Genomic DNA, 22,627 nt, shown 5'->3' with positions numbered 1-22,627 from the left:
AAAAATATTGCTGGTATACAGGAAAGTGGTCAATTTTTGTGTTAATCAATTTCATTTGTCATAGGTAAACCACATTACTTCAAGATATTAATGTTTTCTTTCTCTCTTTCCAAATATTTATATTCATTTATCTCCAATGACTTTACATGAAAGTTTTTCTTTACTTTTTGTTTAATGGACTACATTCTTTAGTGTAATATTGTTGATGTATGATAGCAGGTGTTCTGCATTTATTTTTTGGCCATATGTATAATATTTATGCTATTTGAATATCAAATTCAGAACATTTTTTCTCAATTTTTAGTTTGTTGCATTTAACATTTTTCAGTTAGGTGTAGGGTTTAGATTTTACCGCAAATTTCTTCATAGTTTTGTGACATTTAATTTTACCATTTTATTAGAGAATGTAACATTTACTCATTGATGATGAATCTTTTATCTTTTGAGGTAAGCATTAGGGACACATGATACATTATCCTTCAGAGATTAAATGCACAGGAAATGCTCTGCCGTCTTTGTTCTGTTTTCCTCTATGGGTCCCCCTTAGCCCAACCTGACGCTGTCCCTCAGCTTTTCAGCTCAAGGCAAGCGTTCTACCACTTGAGCCACAGCACCACTTCCGGTTTTCTGGTGGTGAATTGGAGGTGAGTCTCACGGATGTTCCTGCCCAAGCTGGCTTTGAACCATGATCCTCAGATCTCAGCCTCCTAAGTAGCTGGGATTACAGCATTAGCCACCGGCACCTGGCTTCCTCGATGTTTATTTTTCTATCTCTTCTAGATCATATCACACCAACATAACATAAATTCTGAAATCTCTAAAAATCCAAAAGACAGTGCTATATTCCTTAGTAATACTTCATAAATATACACTACCATTAAGAGTGCTGGGGATTTAATTTGTTTTTTCCACATGATTAATTTGAGTTCTCTAGAATGCATTGTGCTAAAACACAATATATTAGTAGAACTCATATTGACAAAATTGAGTTATAAAATAAATTTTTATCTTTAAAAGTGAAGCAATTTGGACACATATTACTAATGGTTTTAATTATAATTTTATAATGAACCTATTTTTTTGCTCTTGTAATCAACATGGATAAACTGACAGAAGAAAACCAATGAAAAGCAAATAGGAGGCTGGTAGCTCTTGTCTACAATCCTGGCTATTTGGAAGACTATGATCCAGATTATTATAGTTTGAGGCCAGCCTTAGTAGAAAACTCTCAAATTCCAAAAATATAGCTAAGCTCAACAGGGCATGCCTCTCACCTCAGGAATAGTAGTAAGCATTAAATGGGTGGATCACAGTCCAGGTGCAGGTTAAGCAAAAAGTGAGACCTTATCTCAAAAGAGTCTCAAAAGAGACTGGGGGCATGATTCTAAAATGCCCAAATAGCAAGTTTAAGGCCATGAATTCAAACCCCAGTGCCATCAAAACGATACCCAAAACAAATAAAGACAACCAAACAAGAAAAAATTTACTTGTTTTTGATATGTAAAATCAGATTTTCTGTTTTTTGCATAAGCTTTGACCTTGACTTAGAAGTTTTAGATACAATAGTTGTCAATTAAAGGAAAAGATGATGTGCCTTAGTTAATAATTCAGATATTTTTCTTCTGTAATGCCAATATATAGTCACAATTGAAGTAAAATCAATTTATCATAGGCCATAATGTCCAATTAATTAATAACTGTATTGTGTTTCCTAGACAATGAATAATTATGACTCTAGTTCTTTATAGTGGATATTTTCATTCTGAAAGATGCCTCTGTTTGAAATCTTTACTCAAATGGAACACTCAACTATTAGGTAGTGTTTGTAAATTGTGTAGAGTGGGCATCGCTTAATACTTTCATTAAACTACAGTAAGTCAAAACAGAATGTTCTGGGGCTGGGAAGGTGGCTTGGTGGTAGATCACTTGCCTTGCATGCATGAGGCCCTGGGTTCGATTCCTCAGTACCACATAACCAAAAAGAAAAAAGCTGGAAGTGGCGCTGTGGCTCAAGTGGAAGAGCACCAGCCTTGAGCTGAAGAGCTGAGGGACATCGCCCAGGTCCAGAGTTCAGGCCCCACAACCGGACCCCCAAAAAAACTGTTTCTTAAGCATTTCATGAAATATTATTCAATGTCTGTCACACCAAGAGCATAATCTCCTATTGATCATATTATTTTTTTGTTTTTACTGTAAAGATACTGTACAGCGGAGGTACAGTTACATGAGTAAGGTAATGAGCACATTTCCTGTCAAGCATTGTTACCCCCCCTCCTTTGAGATGTTGATAATCTTACTGAGCAAAATCTGTCTCTTGAGGCTTTAATAATCATTCATTCTTCTAGTCATTAAATACAATTTTCCAAAAAAGTACTACGACCAGTGGCCCTTCTCCCTTGATATAACTATTGTCAGTGAACCTACATAGAAGATTTTAACAGTATACTCTTAATCTTGTAATGGTTTCATGAGCATCATTTTACAGTCTCCTGCTTTTAATTTATAAGGCTTTAATGCAGGCAAGACAATTGATGTTTCTGTTTCAATTGAAACACTAGGTTTAGACTAAAGTGTATTATGAATTGACACAAAAAGTTCAAAGCAGCGCAAGGCTGACAAAATCTGCTAATTATTTAATTAAGTACTGGAAACTCGTAGCAGAAATTTCCAGCCTTGTGTCAGTCCCTTTCTTGATCAAGAGGGGCACTGAAACAGTAAGCCTTAGAGCTGCCTTACTGTACAATGTAACTCTGAGATTTTGGAAATTGAGACCTGACAAACAACAAGTTAAAATGTAATTCCCTGATATTTTGTGCAGTTTCTCTCACAGTACTTCTGTTTTTCCAAATTTGCTATAAATTAGTACTAGGATTCATATCGTAAAAGTATAATTTTCCTTTAAACATAGTTTCATTTTAAACCTGAGCACATCTAATTAACATAAAGTAGCCTTTTATCATTTTCATATGTATTACCTTTCAAATTTATTTTTGTCAAGATAGCTAGGTGTGTTATTAAATAGTATGGTGTCGCAGATGACCTAAATGGATGCTAATATTCGGGTAAAACTAAGCAATTTTATCTCCAAATTTTCAGATACACCTCATAGTTTAATGCTATCTGGGTGTGAAATTTATGAATAATGCTAATTTGGTTTAGGATTACAGGACTTTGGAGGTAGTTTATCAGAGTTTAAGTTTGAAGAGAAATCTAAGTGTGCATACTATCTCTATCAGTGACCAAATGTGACCTGTCAAGTTTCAAAATCTCTAAGCCACAGTGTCCTCATGCAGAAAATAGGCTTAATGGGTAACCTGCTCTTTTGGATTATGGTGAGATGTGAAAGATGCTGGGTGTAATTCAGAAAGTGTAGTGCCTACTCCATAGCAAGTGATCACTGAGAGTTGCCTATTACTACAACCTATGACTTCCTTAGTAATATATTGCCCTAAGCTAAGGTGTAAGTCAGTAATAGAACACTTGTCTAGCATGCATTAGGCTGTCATTTTTATCTCCAGCATTGACGAATGGAATTGTCTATACCTCATTGGTAAGTCTGTATATCTCAGATCATTATCTCTCATATTTATTGGCTTTTCAAAAAAAGATAGCATAATGTAGTATGTTGCTATCAGATAGTGTAAGACATTACTTTTACTCCAAAGCATAATGACTTCTATAACAGCCATACTAATATGATAAAATTCATATCCAGTGTGTGTATGTGTTTGCATCTTTGTATTTACCTTGTAATTTTATTTCTTCTTTAAAAATTATTAAGTAGCTGTATAGAAGTTACAATTCCATAAGTAGGGCTATGACTATGATGCAGTTTGGTTAGTGTCACTCCTTACATCATTTTCTCCCTCCCATTTCTACCTTCAAGTTCTGTAGTTCAATATTTACAAGGAGGACATTGAATATAATGACTTCATTTGCTTACCAACAATCCTATGTCTTAAATCAGATAGCTTTCCCCAGAACACAGGAATAGATATAAAGGTAGTACACTGATAATAATGATGGATGATGATGATGATGATGATGATACCCATACAGGCCACAACAGACTGGAACACATAATACTGTTGAACTAACATTAAATCTTTGGGTTCTTTAAATTGTTTATAAAATCACAGAATCATTACTTTCATATATTTTGCTCAATAACACACTGATTATCCTTTTAATGCCCACATCACTCAAACATCCTCTCCAAGTCCTTAATCCTATCTGCAAAGGCTTTTTATCATATAAAGTAACATTTATAAATTCCAGATTTGGACTCCTCTCTTCTGAGGCCACTTTAAAGCCTACTCTTCTGACAAAAAGCCACCCTAGCATAGATACTTCAAATGTTCAATCCTTCACAAGCAGAGTAAGAAAATGACATTTAAACATCTACCTAGTGGGTAGAACTTCACCTCTCATAGATTTGCCATTTTCCACAGGTGGTACACTTTTCATTGTGTCACAGAGTGAAATTAAATTCCACAATGCACATCTAGGGTTCCATTTCCCATTCATTGTGGTGAATCAGCCCAAGCTACCTCCACAAGAGGCACATTTATAAATCTTAGGAAAAGAGTTTTTAGTTTTATTGGTCATGGGGCTTGACCTCTGGGCCTGGGCACTGTCCTGAGCTCTTCAATTCAAGGCAAGCGCTCTACCACTTGAGCCACAGCGCCACTTAAACATTTATAAATCTTAAAGTGAAGAGAGGCGACACTCCTATTAAATGGTATGGTAGCATCTCACTGAACATTATTGGATATACTTGAAAACATTTATTGGCAGGCAGGCACTCATGATCTGAAGCAATTCAGCAAATAAAAATCTCCAGAACTCGGCTTTCTGCCAGCAATTGCTTCTGTTCTTAGAATCCCAGTGTCTGCCAGGTTTTGTTGTTGTTGTTGTTTTATTGTTGTTGTCTTTATTTTCCTGCCTCCTCACAAACTGTACCTTCACTTTTGTTACTATGTTCTCAGACCTAAGGTAGTTGAATAATACGTTATCACAATCATAATTTGTAACCAGCGAGGTTTTATGTTTATATAAATTTGTTCTATGTACTATATCATAAGGATACATCCAAAGTGCATTTACAGAACAGCCTTTTTCCCCTCCCACAGCTATCAGATAAATTGTAGTAATAACATCTCATTAATCCTTGCCCAGCACTTTGTAGGTGTTATGATCCAAGTTTTATAAATGTGGAACAAGCAAACATGGCTTTTTTCAGAGATTTGGCAAACAGATAAATCATCTGCCTCATATACTATGTACCTGTGAAAAAGGAAGTCATCTGAAAGTGGCTACTTAGCATGTGAAAAATCTCTGACAACATCAATAAAAAGGAATGAAGATGCAGGTGCATTTAGGATAAGTAGAGGATTCTTTCTGAGTCTTAATTCCAGTGGAGCCTGTAGACCTTAATGCCTTATTTTCATTTATTTTAAGCACAAAAAGATGAATATAGTGCAGAATCCTAGATACTACAGATAAAATGCGATCATTTTGTATGTGTGTGTGGGGGGGATTGAGGTATGAATCCCATGGGTTTTTTCCCAGTCTCTCACTTTCAGCTTTACTTGGCTTTTGCTGTACTACTTGAGCCATACTTCCAACTGTTTTTGTTGGCTATTTTGGAGATGGAGTCTCTAGGATATCAATGTAGGAATTTTCCCACAATCCCCAAACCTTGAAGTCTTTCTTATAGGTCACTATTAAAGGTTTGTCCTACTCCATTGTATATTAGTTTTGCTTTGATGTTTTTTGTCTTCCTTAAGTAATTTCAGCTTAATTATACTCGAGTTTATCATTTTTAGTTAAAAAGAAAGCAGAAAAGTAATTTCTTTGAAAGTCAATCAAGTTTTATCCTGCTAAATTGTTTCTTAGGTTTGCTTTGATTTTTTTTGTCTTCCTTGAGCCATGTCAGCTTAATTATACCTGAGTTTATCATTTTTAGTTAAAAATAAAATAAAACAGAAAAGTAATTTCTTTGACAGTCAATCTCTAGGTGCTTAGATACTGTTTTGTAGAAATTACTAATTTCATTTAAAGCATCTTAATGAAGTTACTAACTTTCTATGGGCATCACCATAGGAAATACAACAAGAAAATAATTTTTGTCCTATTGCAGTGTGTGTGTGTGTGTGTGTGTGTGTGTGTGTGTGTGTATGAGAGAGAGAGAGAGAAAGAGAGAGTCCTATGTATAAAAGAGGCAAAATCTAGGAATATAGGATGAAATGAATATAGAAATAAGAATTACTTTCAACAAAATAGCTTCCACATGTTAAGATAGATTCAAACAAACTGTCATTAGAAGAGCAGCCACAAGGACAAAAAAAGAAATCACCTCCAAATGTGAAAATGAAAGGCTTCAAACTGACAGCAACATCTCTAACCAGCTTTGAATCTTTGGGGGAGGACAATAAAATTACCTTTGAAAAGCCCCTCTATTACAGCTCTCCTGAAGCACATGTATTTTCTCACACATTTTTTCCATTACTGCATTACTTGTGCTTTTTCATTTTATTATTATGACTTCCATGATAAAACAATCATTCTTTTGAACTACACAGTTGTTACAAAAACATTGCCTTCAAGGAAATTATATTTTTGGGCGGATAGAACAACAGACTTATTACGCAACTTACTGTGTGGATAACAGGGTTTTTTTATTGTTGTTATAACCAAGGTGATATACAGAATGGTTCTAAGTTAGGTACATCAGCAAAAAAGTATATTTTTTTAGTCAATGTCATCTAGCAGGTAGATTCTTAACTATTGCTTATGATTTAGATCTTAAATGTCTATTAAAATGTCTAGGCTTAAGAGTGGGTCGCCAATCTGTGTTACTATTGGGAGGTGGTAGAATCTTGAAGAGGTGGGTTCAAGTGGGGAAAACTTAGGTCATTGGGCATATGGGGGTGTAAGCAATATTGGGATGCTGGTATCTTCCTGACTCTGTCTTTGCTTCCTGGACACCATTGAATGACTGGGCTTGTTCGACCATACTCTTCCCGTCATGATGCTCTTTCTCACCATACCTCCAAAAGCAATAGAGCCAGCTGATCTTGGAGGGAAACTTCTGAGGCTGTGAACTAAAACGATCCTCTCTTCCTCATAGTTGCTTATTTGGTTACAGTGTTATAAATCTAACTAATGGCCCACTCCATCTATGATCAGGAAAAAAATAATACCTGACATACAAAATGATGATTATGAAATATCAAATCCATACTAAAGTATCTAGATGCTACAGAAACTCAGAGAAGTGAAGATCAGTTTGTTAAATCGGTTAACCATCCAGTCTGTTCAAGGTTAGGATAGAAAGGCAAGGTTTCTGTCTTCGAAGAACTTATAGTTTAGGACTAGGAGACATACTCTAAATAAACAACTCCAAGTCATTTATTTATTTATTTATTTAACTAGTATAAGGATAATTAGACTGGTATGCCAGTAAGGTTCATGTCAAGATGCAAACAGGAATACCACATCAGGTTTCCTTCACAATTCCATTTTAAAAATGTCCCCTCTACCTATAAAGTGGTCAAGTAATACTAACAAAAACTGTGGGAAGCATGAAAGAATGCAATGCTTTTCACAGATAAATAAATTTTATTCATCCAAGCAGCCTTTTTTAGATTTAACTTTATTGTCAAGGTGATGTACAGAGGGGTTACAGTTACGTTCATATACAGTAGTGAGTGCATTTCTTGTCAAGCATTGTTACCCCCTCCCTTGTTTTTCTCCCACATTCCCTCTCCCCCAATGCCCACCCCCAAGTTGTAAAATTCATTTCCAATATGTTGTCTTATGAGTACCACTGTTGCATTGGTTCACCCTTTGTCCTTTGTCTCACCATTTTGTTGTTCCCCTTCCTTTTCCTAATTCAGATAAATGTATATACAATACAGACGATACCAAAATCAAATAGAGTGACAAGAGATAAACCATAGGAGAATAAAAAAGGAAAAAAAACGAAAGGAAAATGAAATAACTTCAGATAGTACATTAAGAAAAACAATAACAAAGAAAAACCTTAGATGAATATATTCCTGATGTAATCTCCGTGTATCAGATTAGCACAGGAATTTCATTGATGAGTTCTAAAGGACAACTGGCCCATAACTCACTTCTGTCACATTTTTAATCCCTTTCTTTCTACTGTGTGTTCTGTTTAAACTTGAATTACATCCAGTTATATACTTGGCCACCTGACGAGTCTAGACTAATTCCAAAAATCAGGGATTGTGGCTCTGTGTGTGTGTGTGTGTGTGTGTGTGTGTGTGTGTGTATCACATGTGACTTGAGTGACACATGTAACTGATGCTTGTAACTAATGTTATACCCTCCTATATCAGTCATGCTGAACAAATGTTTGTGGAATTGATTGGATGTTTTTCTTTCTTTTTTGACTCAGTTGCTTAATACTTAGAAGCATAGGGAGCACAGGATGCTAATACCTAAGATGGATTTGTCCATTCTGCTCAAGTACCATGTAACTATTCACACACCATTGAGTTTAGTACCATTAAAGGGTAATTGCCCTTCTGGGAATTTGTTACAGACAAATTTTACATACCTACTCTTTTTTATCATCACAAGACAGATAAAAAGAGGAAACTAAAATATTTTTCAAGTATGTAGCTGTATTTAAACTTTATTTGGAAACACCTCTGTATTAAAAGAACAAATCAGTTGTACTCTTATTACACATGCCCACTTTCAGAGCCACCCAATAACGATATGACCTTTTTAAAGGAAGATGTATTGACATTTAGTTTCTATCTCACACCATCTAACCACATGACTGGGGAAAGCCTTCTTTTTTTCCTTTTTATTTCAGTGCAATGAAGTCCAATGGAATTAATCTAAAGCCTTATTTTGCTGAGCTTTACAAGTTAGGTCCACAGTAGCATTTTCCATTTTTATTTTACTGAATGTAAAGTTTGCTTTTATTGTTGCTACTATTGTTAGTATAGAAGGAGCAGAAGAGGAAGAAGAGGAGGAAAAAAGAGGAGGAGAAAGAGTTGGAATGATAGTTAGGTGCTCCACTACTTGAACGACATCCCCAGCCACATTTTCCTTCACAAACCAAATATGTTTAATGTTCTACTTCACAGGGGGCACAAAGCTTTTAAAAAGATAATTCAGGTATATGTTCAATGTTTGTGTTAGTGGAGGAGTAACAGAACTTCTAATAGTCATGCTATTACATATACACAAGATGTAGTGATATTTAAATTATTATCCCTTTGGTACTAAAGGCATTGCACTTGATTTTGGACCACGGAACAGAGTGATGCCTAATGCCTCCAATGACAAGCCTCTAGACAAAATCAAGGTGACTTAGGCAAATCATTGTTCCCTCTAAATTTACTTTTCTCTCTGCTAGGACATGAAACCACATACATCCGTTAACTGTGTTAGTCCCAGTTTAAATTTACTATGTTAATAATAATGTTCTTAAATAGAAACCTTTTTAAAGTGTTGGCATAAATAGAAGGTTTTTTTTCAATGTCTTTAATTTTAAAATGCTGGCATAAATTGAAAGGAGACAGCCATTTATTTCTAATAGTTTATGCAAAGAACTACCCATTAGTCTGTACATTCAAAGGTATCACAAAGGAAAATTAAACATCTTCCTTTGAAACATAATATGAACATCTGTACCTATTCACTTTGATTGGGAGGAGGGTCCTCATTGCCCACGAAAAACATATTACTGTCAGTAAAACACATATATTTAGATACATAGATAGATATAGATATAAATATAGATATAGGTAGATAGATACAGATATATAAGAGAGAGTAGCATTGATATGTATAACTACTATAGTTTTAAAAAGTTATTAAAGTCATTTTATGCTGGGCGCTGGTGGCTCACGCCTGTAATCCTAGCTACTCAGGAGGCTGAGATCTGAGGATCGCGGTTCAAAGCCAGCCCGGGCAGGAGAGACCGTGAGACTCCTATCTCCAATAAACCACCAGAAAACCGGAAGTGGCGCTGTAGCTCAAGTGGTAGAGCGCTTGCCTTGAGCTGAAGAGCTGAGGGACAGCGCCCAGGCCCAGAGTTCAAGTCCCACGACCGACCAAAAAAAAAAAAACAAAACAAAACAAAAAAAGTTATTAAAGTCATTTTAAATTCAGATCCAGACATCTTTTTTTCGTTGACCTTAATCTCTAGAGAAATATTCTTTTATAAAAGTGTCTTACAAAGTTTTAATACCACAAAGAAGACTGTATTTCTGACCAGGCCCTGACCCATCGTATTTCTCATTGCAAGTGAGAAGAGAATATAGCTGATTAAAAATAAGTGATAAAATCATGGAGATAAAATCAAAAGAAACAAAGCCAATATGAAGCTTGTCTTATCTTGTCTGAAATATACAGAGATCCTTGGACACATCTCCAATGTTGTTCTCTATGTTTTCATTTTTGAATCATTACCTATGTGGTGTTTGAGTAGCCTTTTGAAATCCATCCTAACAAAGAGCTCATCTTTCCTATCTCAGTGTTCCTCCTGATCCTAGCACCATGTCTGGGACATGGCAGGTACCCAGTGCAGAATGTTTGAGTGATCTCAACAATGCCTTCTTCAAAGGGGTGTTCCTTGAGTTCACATCTTACAGTGAGAGTAATTACCTTCCCTCCCACATATGTACTATTCTGTTTTATTGTCTAGTATCTGTTGGGAAATTTTTACAATGTCATTGGGCATTTAACAATTTATTTAGCTAGCACACAAACTTTATGAAACTTTGTATCATCCTTGGCTAATGTCATTAAGAAATTTTTTCTCTTCTCATACATGCTACCTTGTAATTCTCGCGATTCAGGAAGTGGATAAGATAGTTTTTAAAGGCCAGCCAGTTTCTTAGACATCACCCCAACAAACAAAGAGCATGACAAACGAACTGGTTATCTTAGTGTATGGCTGTGATCCCAGTTCTATGGGAGGTATACGTAGGAGGATTGGGGTCTAAGGCCAATACCCGACTATTTGAAAAACAAATAAAGCAAGAAGGGGATAGGGGAATGATTAAGTAGTGGACTACCTATATGGTACCACCAATAAAATTCTCTCAGTAAATAGAATAGGATGAAGCATTTGCTTCCCTGGTATCTATTATTCCCTTTCTGTGGCATCCTCCATCTTGATGTTTTTAGTTTTCTGCCTGGGTATTTCTATCTAGTACACAGTCCCCTGCCTGTTCTCAGGAAATGATTTTTCTCATTGCTCATTTATCTCCAATTCAAATTCATTTGCTCAGGTATTTGTGGCTTAATCCTTTAGTCACTATTGGGAGTAAAAATCCTGCACTCTGATAGAGACTTTCAGCTAAGGCAATGTGGAAGATTGTCAGGAAGAGGGAAACATTTATTAGCCTTCTGTATTGCATTAGAAAGATGAGTTTCATGCTTCCTTGGAATCACATTTATCCATAAAAACGTTAGATAAGCAGATGCTATGTCTCCACCACTCTCACCTCCCTATAAACACACACAACAGTGCAAAAAGTCTCTAGTAATAGGCAAGAATCACTGATGTACCTGAGTAGAATTTCTTTATGGAGAATAAGTATGCTGGGTCTTTTCTTAACTAACTTATCTAGTCTCAAATTAACCCTGGTTATTTTGGCTGTGGCGGGAGATGGTATAACTATTTGGGGATGAGCAAATGAAGGCCTAAAGGAATTCACTATCATTCTTGGGAGTATGAGATAGTAGTTACTAGACAGAAAGAATTCTAATCCAGGTAAGTATGACTTTTGTTCAGCATCATTGCCACCATAAACAGGTCCTTCTAGAGAGGGTAGTTGATGGCCAGTGTGAAGTGTGTCAGTCAAGAAACCAGGGAGAAAGAGAAGGCACACACAATTAGGTAATTTGAGAGAGTTTAATAATGCGTGGATACATCCTCAGAGATAATTATCTTGCCGCCTACAGGAGAGCACCTACAAGGGAGAGAGAGATGCTAAGGCAGGGAAAGAGAAAGGGAAAAAGAAGACTGAGTGAGCTTCCTTTCAGCATAGCACTAGAGCCAGATCCCAGTCATCCTCCAGTGGGAAGGGACTGAGGGAGTTGCCTTGGTGATCTTCCTAAATCTTTGACTAAATCTAACCAGAAACCAGAAGGAAAATGAACCTAAAATGACTTTATGGTTTTAAATAGTTTTAATGGTTTTAAAAAGGACTATAATTACAAACACTTCCAAGATTTATTAATACAGGTTCATGCTAAGCCACAAGCATCTTTTCTTTTCTATTATTACTACATTGCCAACAAAGGACATTTGAATTATTGTTTCAGACAATCCCTTTCATCGGGACATTTATGTTAAGTGGTTCCCTCCAAAGATGTCTGTTACTAAAAGACATATTTTATTGATAGCAATCAAGATGAGATTACAAAAGGCTTTCAAACATTTTGAAATCGTCATTTTGCACCACTGAATATTTTTGCCAAAGGGTGACCTCAAATTCTTAGCCAGGAGAGATCCTTCTGACTCAGGCTTCCAAATCCCTGGGACTACATTCATGCTTCCTAGTGCCTGGCCTTGTTTCCTCTGTCTTTATACCATACATTTGTAATAGAAATCCACAGTGTCAGATACACAGTAGTTGTTTGTTTGTAAAGTCTTCCTGTTGGTTTGTCTTCTCACTTTCCTGAGAAAGCTATCCACGCTGTTTGCTCATTGCACGAATACAAGACCTGGGCTGCTTCGTAGCATTGGTATACATTGACAGCACCATAACCATTAAATGGCCCAATGTCTGTGTGTCGCTTCATTAAATCAGGTGGTCTGGTTGACTCCAGTGATCAATATTCTGGAGCTTTCCAAGTTATTGCATAAATCAGCCAAGGTCTCTGAATTAAACCAAGTATTACCTCAACTGCAGAGTAGAACCTCCTGGGCAGGTGTTTAGAAAAATTACTAATGCCTTCTTCCTACTCTGACTTTTGTAACTTCTTTATATAATTACTATGAGAAAATGAAATAACCTTACCATGCCCTGAACTCTCTGAATGGTTGAGGTCCATTCAATCAAAGTTTTATTATAGATTTGGTTATGTGATAGTGCTCATGACATGGAGGTCTGAATGTCAATAGTAGTGTCAAGAAAATAAAATGTGTTCCCTCTGGGAAAGATAGCAGTGGTGTAGTTGAAGTGATTATCATTGCAAACTAACACTTTCTGAAAATGGTTCTCCTAGGTAGTTTACCTCAAATGGTAAGCCTCATATTTTAGAAGCTACTATATTTCAACTACATTATAGCACCATAATATTAGACCTATATATAGCTTATAGCACTTTCTATAATTCTCTCCAAGGAAAGTATCAAGAAACAAGCTTAAGAGATGCTAAGATTTCTCATCTCCCCCTTGGGTCATAAACGATGCTATGGCACCTCTGTGTCCAAGGATTGTCGCTTTGTAAAACAGAGCCATGGTGTTTTTCCCTTTTATGATGGCAAAATGTACACACAAAGGAAACTACGTAGTACAGTGGCTGAAACAAAAATCAGCTGTCTGATTAAGACTACCAAAATATTTGCACGTATCTTTTCTTCAAATTTCGGGGAGTACTAAATAACAAAAATCTACTTTTCAGCAGAAAGCTTTTTAATGATCTACTATGACAGAAATGTTCAAGGAGATATCTCTTGAATGTTATTGCCATAAATGATTGATCAATGTGCTTTGTATTTCAGTCCCACTGAAGTATTATGTGTCATTCCTTACAACTGGGCACGTAGGGATTTTCTTAACGGTAAATATTCTTAGAACAACAAATATATTATTTAATTTGACCTCCTAAATTATTCTTTTTCTTTTTTTTCCTTTGTAGGACCACCTCAGAAAATAGTGTCACCTAAACAAGAACATGAAGACAGGAAGCATGATAAAGTCACAGACAAAGGAAGTGAAAGCGGCACTTCCTGTAATGAGCTCTCCACCTCCAGCTGCGACAGCCACTCCGAGGCCAGCACTCCTCAAGACAATCCACCCAGTGCCCAGCAGGCCACAGCTCACCAGCCTAACACCTTGACATTGGATCGTCCATCCAAAAAGGCACCTGTGCAGTGGATGCCCCCACCAGACAAGCGCAGAAACAGTGAACTCTTTCAGACCCTCATCAGCAAGTCCCGGGAAACAAATCTTTCCAAAAAGAAAGTCTGTGAGAAGCTCAGTGTGGAAGAAGAAATGAAAAAGTGTATTCAGGATTTCAAAAAAATCCACATTCCGGATTATTTTCCGGAGCGCAAACGGCAATGGCAATCTGAACTGCTGCAGAAATATGGGTTATAGTAACCGTCACACTCCTCCCGTGTTTCAATGACATTCAGTGTTTACGACGGTGTCACTAACCTGACTCCAGGGTCAGTGTGAATCTTGCTGCTCTTTTTTGTGAACAGTGAATGTGGGGTGGTATTTTTTTTCATTCTTATTTTTGTTGCTGTTTTGTAGAAACAGGATCTTAAAAAAAATCGAAACCAATAAATGTAGTCTCAAGATGGTATATCTATTGGATTCAAACAACTTTGAAAGAACAAAAAGAAACTGCATGATCAAGAAGCATAGAATCTTGATTTGGAGATTATGGTCAACTGGACACATTTGTCATTTTGTAACTCATCAAAAAAAAAAAGAAAGTAAAGAAAATCATCGTATTCACTTCAACTAAAATGACAGTACGAATGAAGCAACATCAAGTAAAATTGTAGATGAAGGTTATCAACGTAAACTAAATCTAAAACTGTTTAAATGTTAATGCAATAGCAATATTATTTTTGCATGAGCACAATGTTACAAATAAGTCATGAGAAATAAGAGAAGATTTGTTTGTTGCTTGGAAAGAAAATTTACCAAAAAAAAGCAAAAAAAAAAAAAAGTTTCAGGCAAAGCCTATAACTGTAAAGTGTCTAGGATACTGAAATTGAACTTTCTTGTTCAAAGCTGTGATTTCTTTGATATGTATATGTGTATGGTGTTCCTGTTTGTCCAGATGGTGTAAATATGCCTTATCTTTTTGTGTTATGGCATCGACATTCACCTATCAATGCTAGTCATGATTATTTCTGTGAAATGAGTCTTTTACATCTGGCTGTGAAAATTGGTAAAATGAGGCTCTGAAAGATCCTAGTATTATGTTACTCAAAATAATTGAGGAAAATGATAAAGAGATTTATGTATTTATTAAAAAAGGAAAATGTGTTGGAATTGTTTGGTTTCTATTGACTCTTCTTTTAAAGTGTTCAAATGTTTTTCAGTTTTCCTTTATGACTCCATATTAAGGGGTGCTCTGTTCAGACTTGGCTAGTTTTAGCACAGATCAAATGGAGATAGGATCATGTCTGCAGAGCCTTGGTGTTGGTGAACATATCCTTAACCCACAGGAGAAAAAGGCCCTCCTCATCTGAAAACACATTACTATTTGAATGTTAGCTGACAAACCCCATTTAAACCCTCTTGAAGAACAATTGGCATGTTACCTCTTACACACTGAGACAGAAATATCAATAGAGTTTTATAAGGCCAACCTTTATAAAAAGTGATTTATTCTTGATTGTGTGAACACAAACTTTTTCATTAGACTCTGTACATCTTTGCTTCATCATTTCCACAGAGTGAAATACATAATATCATGCAATTTTGCTAAAGGACATGCTGAGAGATATAAGATTCCCTCAAGAATTTTAGAACTCAATTTCCCCTGTGTGAGACAAAGTGCAAGTTGAATAGCACTTGTGGTACCACTTCTTTCAGCATAATAGAAAATAAGCATTACCAACTCAAGGTCTGAACAAATCTCTGTTCATTTGCATAATTTTGGTTTTCCCACAGTGCCATTTTATAAGGTATTATCTACAATGGACTACTAAAAACAGTTTAAGGTATATGATTTACTCTGAATCTCCTGTCAGATTTGGGGAAAATAGTTACTCTCATGTTCTACAGCTGATCATAGATAGTTGGCACTTCCAACTTGGTTTGATTGAGGTACAACATTGGAGAGTGGATTGACTTTGGTGGTAAGGTTCCTAAGTTTCAAATTTCACATCTACCATTTATTATATAATCTTAATATAATAAAGGGATGATATCATGAAGATTTGAATGAAACAGTTGAAGTAAAAAATTATTAGTATTTATGGAGCTTGAGAGCAAGAGGGAGATGGTGGACTTATGGAGTCGAGCAACCAACATTACCAAACACAATACAGAATTCAAGGACTACAGAGCAAAAGGCCTCAAGGTCACACATATCACTTTTCCTGTGTTCTTCTGGGCGAAGCCAGCCATCTCAAATTCAAGGAATATGTAAAGAAGCTCTTCCTCTTCATGGAAAGAGCAGCAAGGAGTTGTGAGTACGTGGAATCTATGTTGTCCAACTCATTCTTTCTAGGTCTAGATCTAGATGCAAATTCTCTGCATACCAGTTACTGTTTGTTTGCTTTGACTCTTCCCAGAGTTTAAAACATAAGCTACCCACACCACCAAAGCACTTTTTTTTTGTCTCTTGGGGCTTTTGTTTGTTTATTTTGTTCTGTTTTGAGATAAGGTCTTACCATGTAGCCCACAATGAGACTGAACTTAAGATCCTCCTGTCTGAGCCTCCTAAGTTCTAGGCTTATGGGTATTTGCTGTCATACCCAGCACAGACTTCTCCATTATTGTCGTAGAACTTTATTCATACTACATGTTTCAATTAGAAATGGCATCTACTCTCCTAAGCATTTCTTTTTGTAATTTTATTGTAATGATGCTGAACCAGAGAGGTTATAGTTACATGCGTAAAGCAATGGTTACATTTCTTGTTGAACATTGTTACCCCTTCCCTTGTTCTCCCACTATCCCTTCCTTCCCCTACTTCCCTTACTCCTCCTCCACAAAGTTGTGAAGTTAATTCCCAATATACTGTCTTCTGTGTGTCATTGTTGTAGTGGGTTATCCTGTGTCTTTGTTTCAGTGTTTTGTTATTCCCCTTCCCCTCCTCAAATGATACAAATGTATATACAAGATGCAGAGTATAAAAATCATGTACAGTGACAACAGTGGGTATGCCATAGGGGGAAGAACATACAAAAGAAACATGAAATCACATAGTACATTAAAAATACAAGGAAAGACCTCTTGTATCCATATCTTGGGATTCATTTCACTTAGCATCATCTTATATGGTCATATGTCCATAACTTTTGACCTTTTCTGCTCATCTGATAAAATTATCCTTGACGTATACTAATTACTGCGAATGAGGTAAACCATGGGACCTATATTTCTTTGGGTCTGGCTTACTTCACTTAATATAGTTTTTCTCAAGTCTTTCCATTTCCTAACAAATGAGGCAGTGTCATTTTTTCTTATGAAAGCATAGAATTCCATATAACATTTTCTTGATCCATTCATCTACTGAGGGGCATCTGGGTTGGTTCCATATCTTAGCTATGGTAAATAATGCTGCAATAAACATATAGTTGTGCTAGTAGCTTTAGTATGGTCTTGTTTGTGATCATTTGGGTAAATGCCCAGAAGTGGGATCACTCGGTCATAGAGGAACTCTATGTGGAGTCTTTTGAGGTACCTCCATACTTCTTTCCAAAGTGGTTGAACAAGTTTACACTCCCACCAACAATGTAGTAGGCTTCCTTTTTGGCCATATCCCCTCCAGCATCTGTTGTTTTAATTAGCATTCTTGATTATAGTCATTCTAACTGGGGTGAGGTGGAATCTCAATGTTGTTATCACCAGAGAAGTTGAGCATTTCTTCATGATACCCTGAAGACATTACAGGAAAGAATAGGAGAAACTCTAGGGCTCCTTGGCACAGGCTGAAATTTTCTTAATAGAGACACAGAAACACAACATATCAAAGAAAGGTTGGCCAAATAGGATTGCGTGAAACTGCAGAGCTTCTGCATGGCAAAGAACATAGCTAATAGAAAGTCCACGGATTGGGAGAGCACCTTCATTAGCCATAAAACGGATGAAGGTCTCATATCTAAAATATGCCTTGAACTCAAAAGAATCAAATCCTCTAAAAAGGAATCCTCAAAGAAACAACTGCCCCATCAATAAGTGGGCTAAAGACTTAAAGAGAGACCTCTAAGCATTTCTTAATACTCAGGATAAAATTATTAATGTTCATTCACAGATATCTTGTTACTTAACATTGAATGATGGTAAGTTTATCTGTCTTTTCCACTAAGATTAAAAATTTCCAACAGATGTTATGGTATTTGCTTTTAGAAAGAAGAAATAATCAGTAAAGAGTATCTGTAAAACTTGGGGGAGTTGGAGGAGAGGGAAAGTAGGAGAATATTGAGGGAAGGGGTAACAAGTTTGACAAGAAATATACTCATCACCTTACTTATGTAACTAACCTCTCTGCACATCACCTTGACAATTTAAAGAATCAGTAAAATGTGGGATCAATTTGAGGTAACTTTTAAAGGTTGGTATTCTGTAAGAAATCATTTTGAAAGAATTTCACATCTGCATTCAGTGGGTATCTTCTCAAAAACTTTAGTCACAGCAAGAATTGACAGAATTGAATATATTTTTCTGAATTCTTATGTGTTAAAATTCAAGCTCCCTACCCTTAAACTCTATAAAAACATACTTCTTAGCACATTAAATAAAACATGAAATCAGATACTAAATAAAAAGAGTATCTGACACATGATAGGTATTAAAAAGGTGGCAAACAGATGTCTTTTTCTAACAGTTGACCAAAGAGGCTTCAACTCAATATATCAACTTATATCAATTGCACCACGCAATCACCTCTCCAAACTATTCCATTTTTACATATGTGCCTTGAGTATTATGCCTACTTTTGCTCACTATTTCTCTCTACATTTGTCCAACTACTCTCCTAAACCTCAATTCTCCTCAGAAAAGACATGCTTCCTTTTGTTAAGCTATCTTTTAAATGTTCTAAGGAGTTTAGCATGGAAATCTATCCCCAACTAGTCTGTATTTTTGTCAGTTCACTGTATATAACAACACTTACATGGCCAAGTGTTTTTGTCTCTCTGACTCTGACTTTACAAAATACAATGTTTCTAGATTCATCTACTTCTCTGCAAATAATATATTACTCTTCCTGACAGATGAATAAAAATACCATTATATAATGTTTTATATATTATATATGTTTTATATAACACACTAGCATATGTGTGTATGTTTATCACATCACATTTTCTTGATCCATTTATTAGTTGTAGGACATCTAGGCTATTCCCACAACTTGGCTATTATGAATAGTGGTCCATCAGACATTAATGTGAAAGTGCCCTGATTAGTGTGAAAGTATCCTGATTTGCAGTCCTTTAGATAAGTGACTGAGAGTGGCATCATGGATCATAAACTAATTCCATTTTTACTTTTTTGAGGAACCTCCTACTAACATCCATGGTATTTGCACTAATTTTCATTCCCAAGAGTATATTAGATTTCTTTTTGCCCTGCAGCCTCACCAAAATTTGCTATTACTCATATTCTTGATCATGGTTATTCTGACCACATTCGATGGTGTCTCCATGTTTTGATTCTCATTTCCACTCTGACCAGGTATGAGGGGCATTTCTCCATGTGTTTGTTGATCATCTGAACCTTTTCTATCTGGCTTCTACACAGTGAAGGATATAGTCAGCAAACTAAAATACAGCATGAATAGAATAGGAAAATGTCATTGGTAGATGTTTGGCAAGAGTCTAATAAGCAGAATATACAAGAAACTACAAAAAAAGGAATCCCCCAAGATTCAATAACTGATTAATAAATGGGGAAAGAAGTTAAACATACACATCTCAGGAGAAGAGGTTCAAATGACCAAAAAATACTTCTCTTAAAGCAACAGTCTCATCAACAGACTTTGATAAGTATATTTTCTCACTAATTCTAAAGTCATTTCTCATCTTTTTCCATGATATTGGATTTGAACTCAGACAAATGCTCTACCACTTGTACAATACCTCCAGCTCTTTTTGCTTTATGTTTTCAAACTGAATGCTATATTATTTTGCTCAGAACTGTTTATAGACTGCAATCTTGTTTCCTATTCCTTTAGCATAGTATATTTAGGATTATAGACATGCACCACCACCATGCCTGGCAATTTCACATTGTTTGTGGCCAAATACCACTTATTGATATCATATTCCTAATCTCTAATTACCCAAAAGAGTATTTTTGAAATAGCTTACAATTTGTTCCAGTTTGGTTGGCAGTCATTTTGGCATGTCAATCTGGACAAAGAATGACCAAGCTTGAAAATTATTCCTTCTCTCCAACAGTGTTTATTCTTTCTTTGGCAACCAAAACTTTTCATTTGGAACATCAGAGTTTTTAAAGAATTTTAGTTTTGTAGTTTAATTTAGATTAAACAAATATCCCCACAGAGAAAGCTTAGTTTAGTTTTTTTTAAAGGATACAATATGGAAGAGTTCCCTGTAAATCAATCATTAAATATTAACCCTTTAAAAAAATCTCCATGCTATTCTTTATTCTAGTTTATTTCCCTAAATGTAATCATCTTGGAAAAAAGTATACAGAGGTTAAATGAAACATTTGAGTGCAGGATTAAGTGAATCTTTAAAATTATATACATTTTCTATGTAAATGAATTAAAATATTTTCTTATCACTAACATGGACAAGTTTTATCAAATATGACAGACACTGCAATAGTTAAAATGTGTAAAAGCTTATAGATCTCATTTTAACCAGAAGATACATACACAGTCAGTATGATACACTGCTGGCTGTGGGGTTTCCTATCAAAGAGCATGAATTTAGCTACATGGATTTGGAGGAAAAAGCAGCTTATCGTGGAAGTGAGATGTGCTCTAAGACTTGAAGCAAAAAAAAGGATTTGTGTTTAGATATAAGGATTTTTGCAGAGGACTATATAAAGACAGACACAATCTCTATGCTTAAGTAAATAAGAAAACTCAAAAAAATTTCTAAGTATATTTTTCAAGTACAGGTTTTGTGATGGTGCCATTCTGACATTAAGCATGGCATATATTAATGGAAAATATTTTAATAGTAACATTCCCATGTAAGAGAATATTGTATGCTGGGCATTAATGGCTCATGTCTGTAATCCTAGCTACTCAAGAATCAGAGCAGAAGTTCACATTGTTTGAAGCCAGTCAGGTCAAAAAAGTCTGTATGTGCTCCATTTCCAATTAATCAGACTGTAGGTGTGACTCAAGTAGTAGAGCACCAGCTGTAACCCAACAAGCTAAGTGATAGCACAAGGTCAAGCCCTGGACTGAAATGCGCGCGCGCACAAACACACACACACACACACACACACACACACACTCCATTATTCTAAGAAATTAATTCTCTCTACCTAATCATCTTATCGTCTGTGTCCCAGGTTCTGGAAGAAATAGGATATTACCAAGATAGAGACGGTACGTTTTCTTTTAAAATCCTTCAAAGAAATATAACAAGAAACTCATCCATTCAAAAGAATGAAAAGAAGCAAGTGAATTAGAGCTTAGAACAGCCAAATATTCTGCAAGAAGCATTTTAAAACTGATAGTGCTTTGAATTGCCAACGCATGCTGCTAATAAAATGTAGATTTGGCAGTATTGGATTTAATACCATCTACAAGTATCTATCTTTATTGTCAACATTTGGCACAGTCTGGTCTCATCACCTACGTGATACTCATGGCAATTTAATGCAGAACACACTATAGAACCATTCAGGTAGAGTTTGGCAGGTGCCATGCTAGAGGTACATAATAGAACTATATCCCGGCTGCAATTGCAAGTTCAGATTTTCGTCATTTTCACTCCAGCTACAATAAAAAGGAGCATGTTGGTCTCTCCATTTAATCCTTGTCCTTCTACTCCATCAAAGATATGATTTTCTTACAAATCCATTTTTCATATGATTCTCTTGTTTCAAACTGTTTATCTCTTTACTTACAAAGGGGCAGAAATACAAATATCCCTATATGCCTTACAAGGGCCTTCATTTTCTGCCTTCTGTTTCAGTTGCATTACCACGTATTTGTGCATCAGGCATGCGGCACATGCAGGTATACACTAACATGGACACTTCACCTTAGGTCTTTTTTGCTAACTACCTACACTTGTTTACTTGCTGTTCCCAAATAGCATTTGATACTCTTGTTTTTAATTTAATACTATGTAAATAACAGAATTTGTTTGCATGTGGATATATTCTCTATCTTCCTTTCCTTAATTAAAAACGATGATTTTCAAAAACTTTTCTCACCTATTAAGTGATATCGAATATGGAGAATGGATGTGAGAAGCAGTTCACAATCTCTTCTGCCACATTTATCCTCATTCTCAGTGGTGTCTTCAAATGATAATACATAATGGAAATAGAACATTACCATTTTGCAAGGTCTAGTGAAGCAAGGCATCTAAACAAAAGCTAGCCATGGATTTGTTTATCCTCTTCATTAGGATGTGAAGGAAAATAGAAAATATTATTTCATTGCCGGTTACTATAGATTCCTGAGAAGTTGTTATGTCACTCTTTATTTAAGGGGAGCTCTATAGTTCCTATGAGATGATTCTTCCCTCCTTTGCTTCATCCTCATTATT

The 22,627-nt window shown here is 35.8% G+C and overlaps 1 protein-coding gene across 1 annotated transcript in view; it reads left to right on the top strand.

Annotated features, from left to right (window-relative positions):
* Positions 1 to 15,238, top strand: part of Kctd8 (potassium channel tetramerization domain containing 8) — a 180,055-nt gene extending 164,817 nt beyond the window's left edge. The window contains exon 2 of the mRNA XM_013008978.1: positions 13,867 to 15,238. Within this exon, the coding sequence (XP_012864432.1) occupies positions 13,867 to 14,327 (461 nt within the window). The 3' untranslated portion in view covers positions 14,328 to 15,238. The remainder of the gene's footprint in view (positions 1 to 13,866) is intronic.
* The last annotated feature ends 7,389 nt before the right edge of the window (positions 15,239 to 22,627 follow it).

This window comes from Dipodomys ordii, unplaced genomic scaffold (assembly GCF_000151885.1).
Source record: "Dipodomys ordii isolate 6190 unplaced genomic scaffold, Dord_2.0 Scaffold8, whole genome shotgun sequence".
NCBI lineage: Eukaryota > Metazoa > Chordata > Mammalia > Rodentia > Heteromyidae > Dipodomys > Dipodomys ordii.
This window is presented reverse-complemented; position numbering and strand designations above follow the sequence as displayed.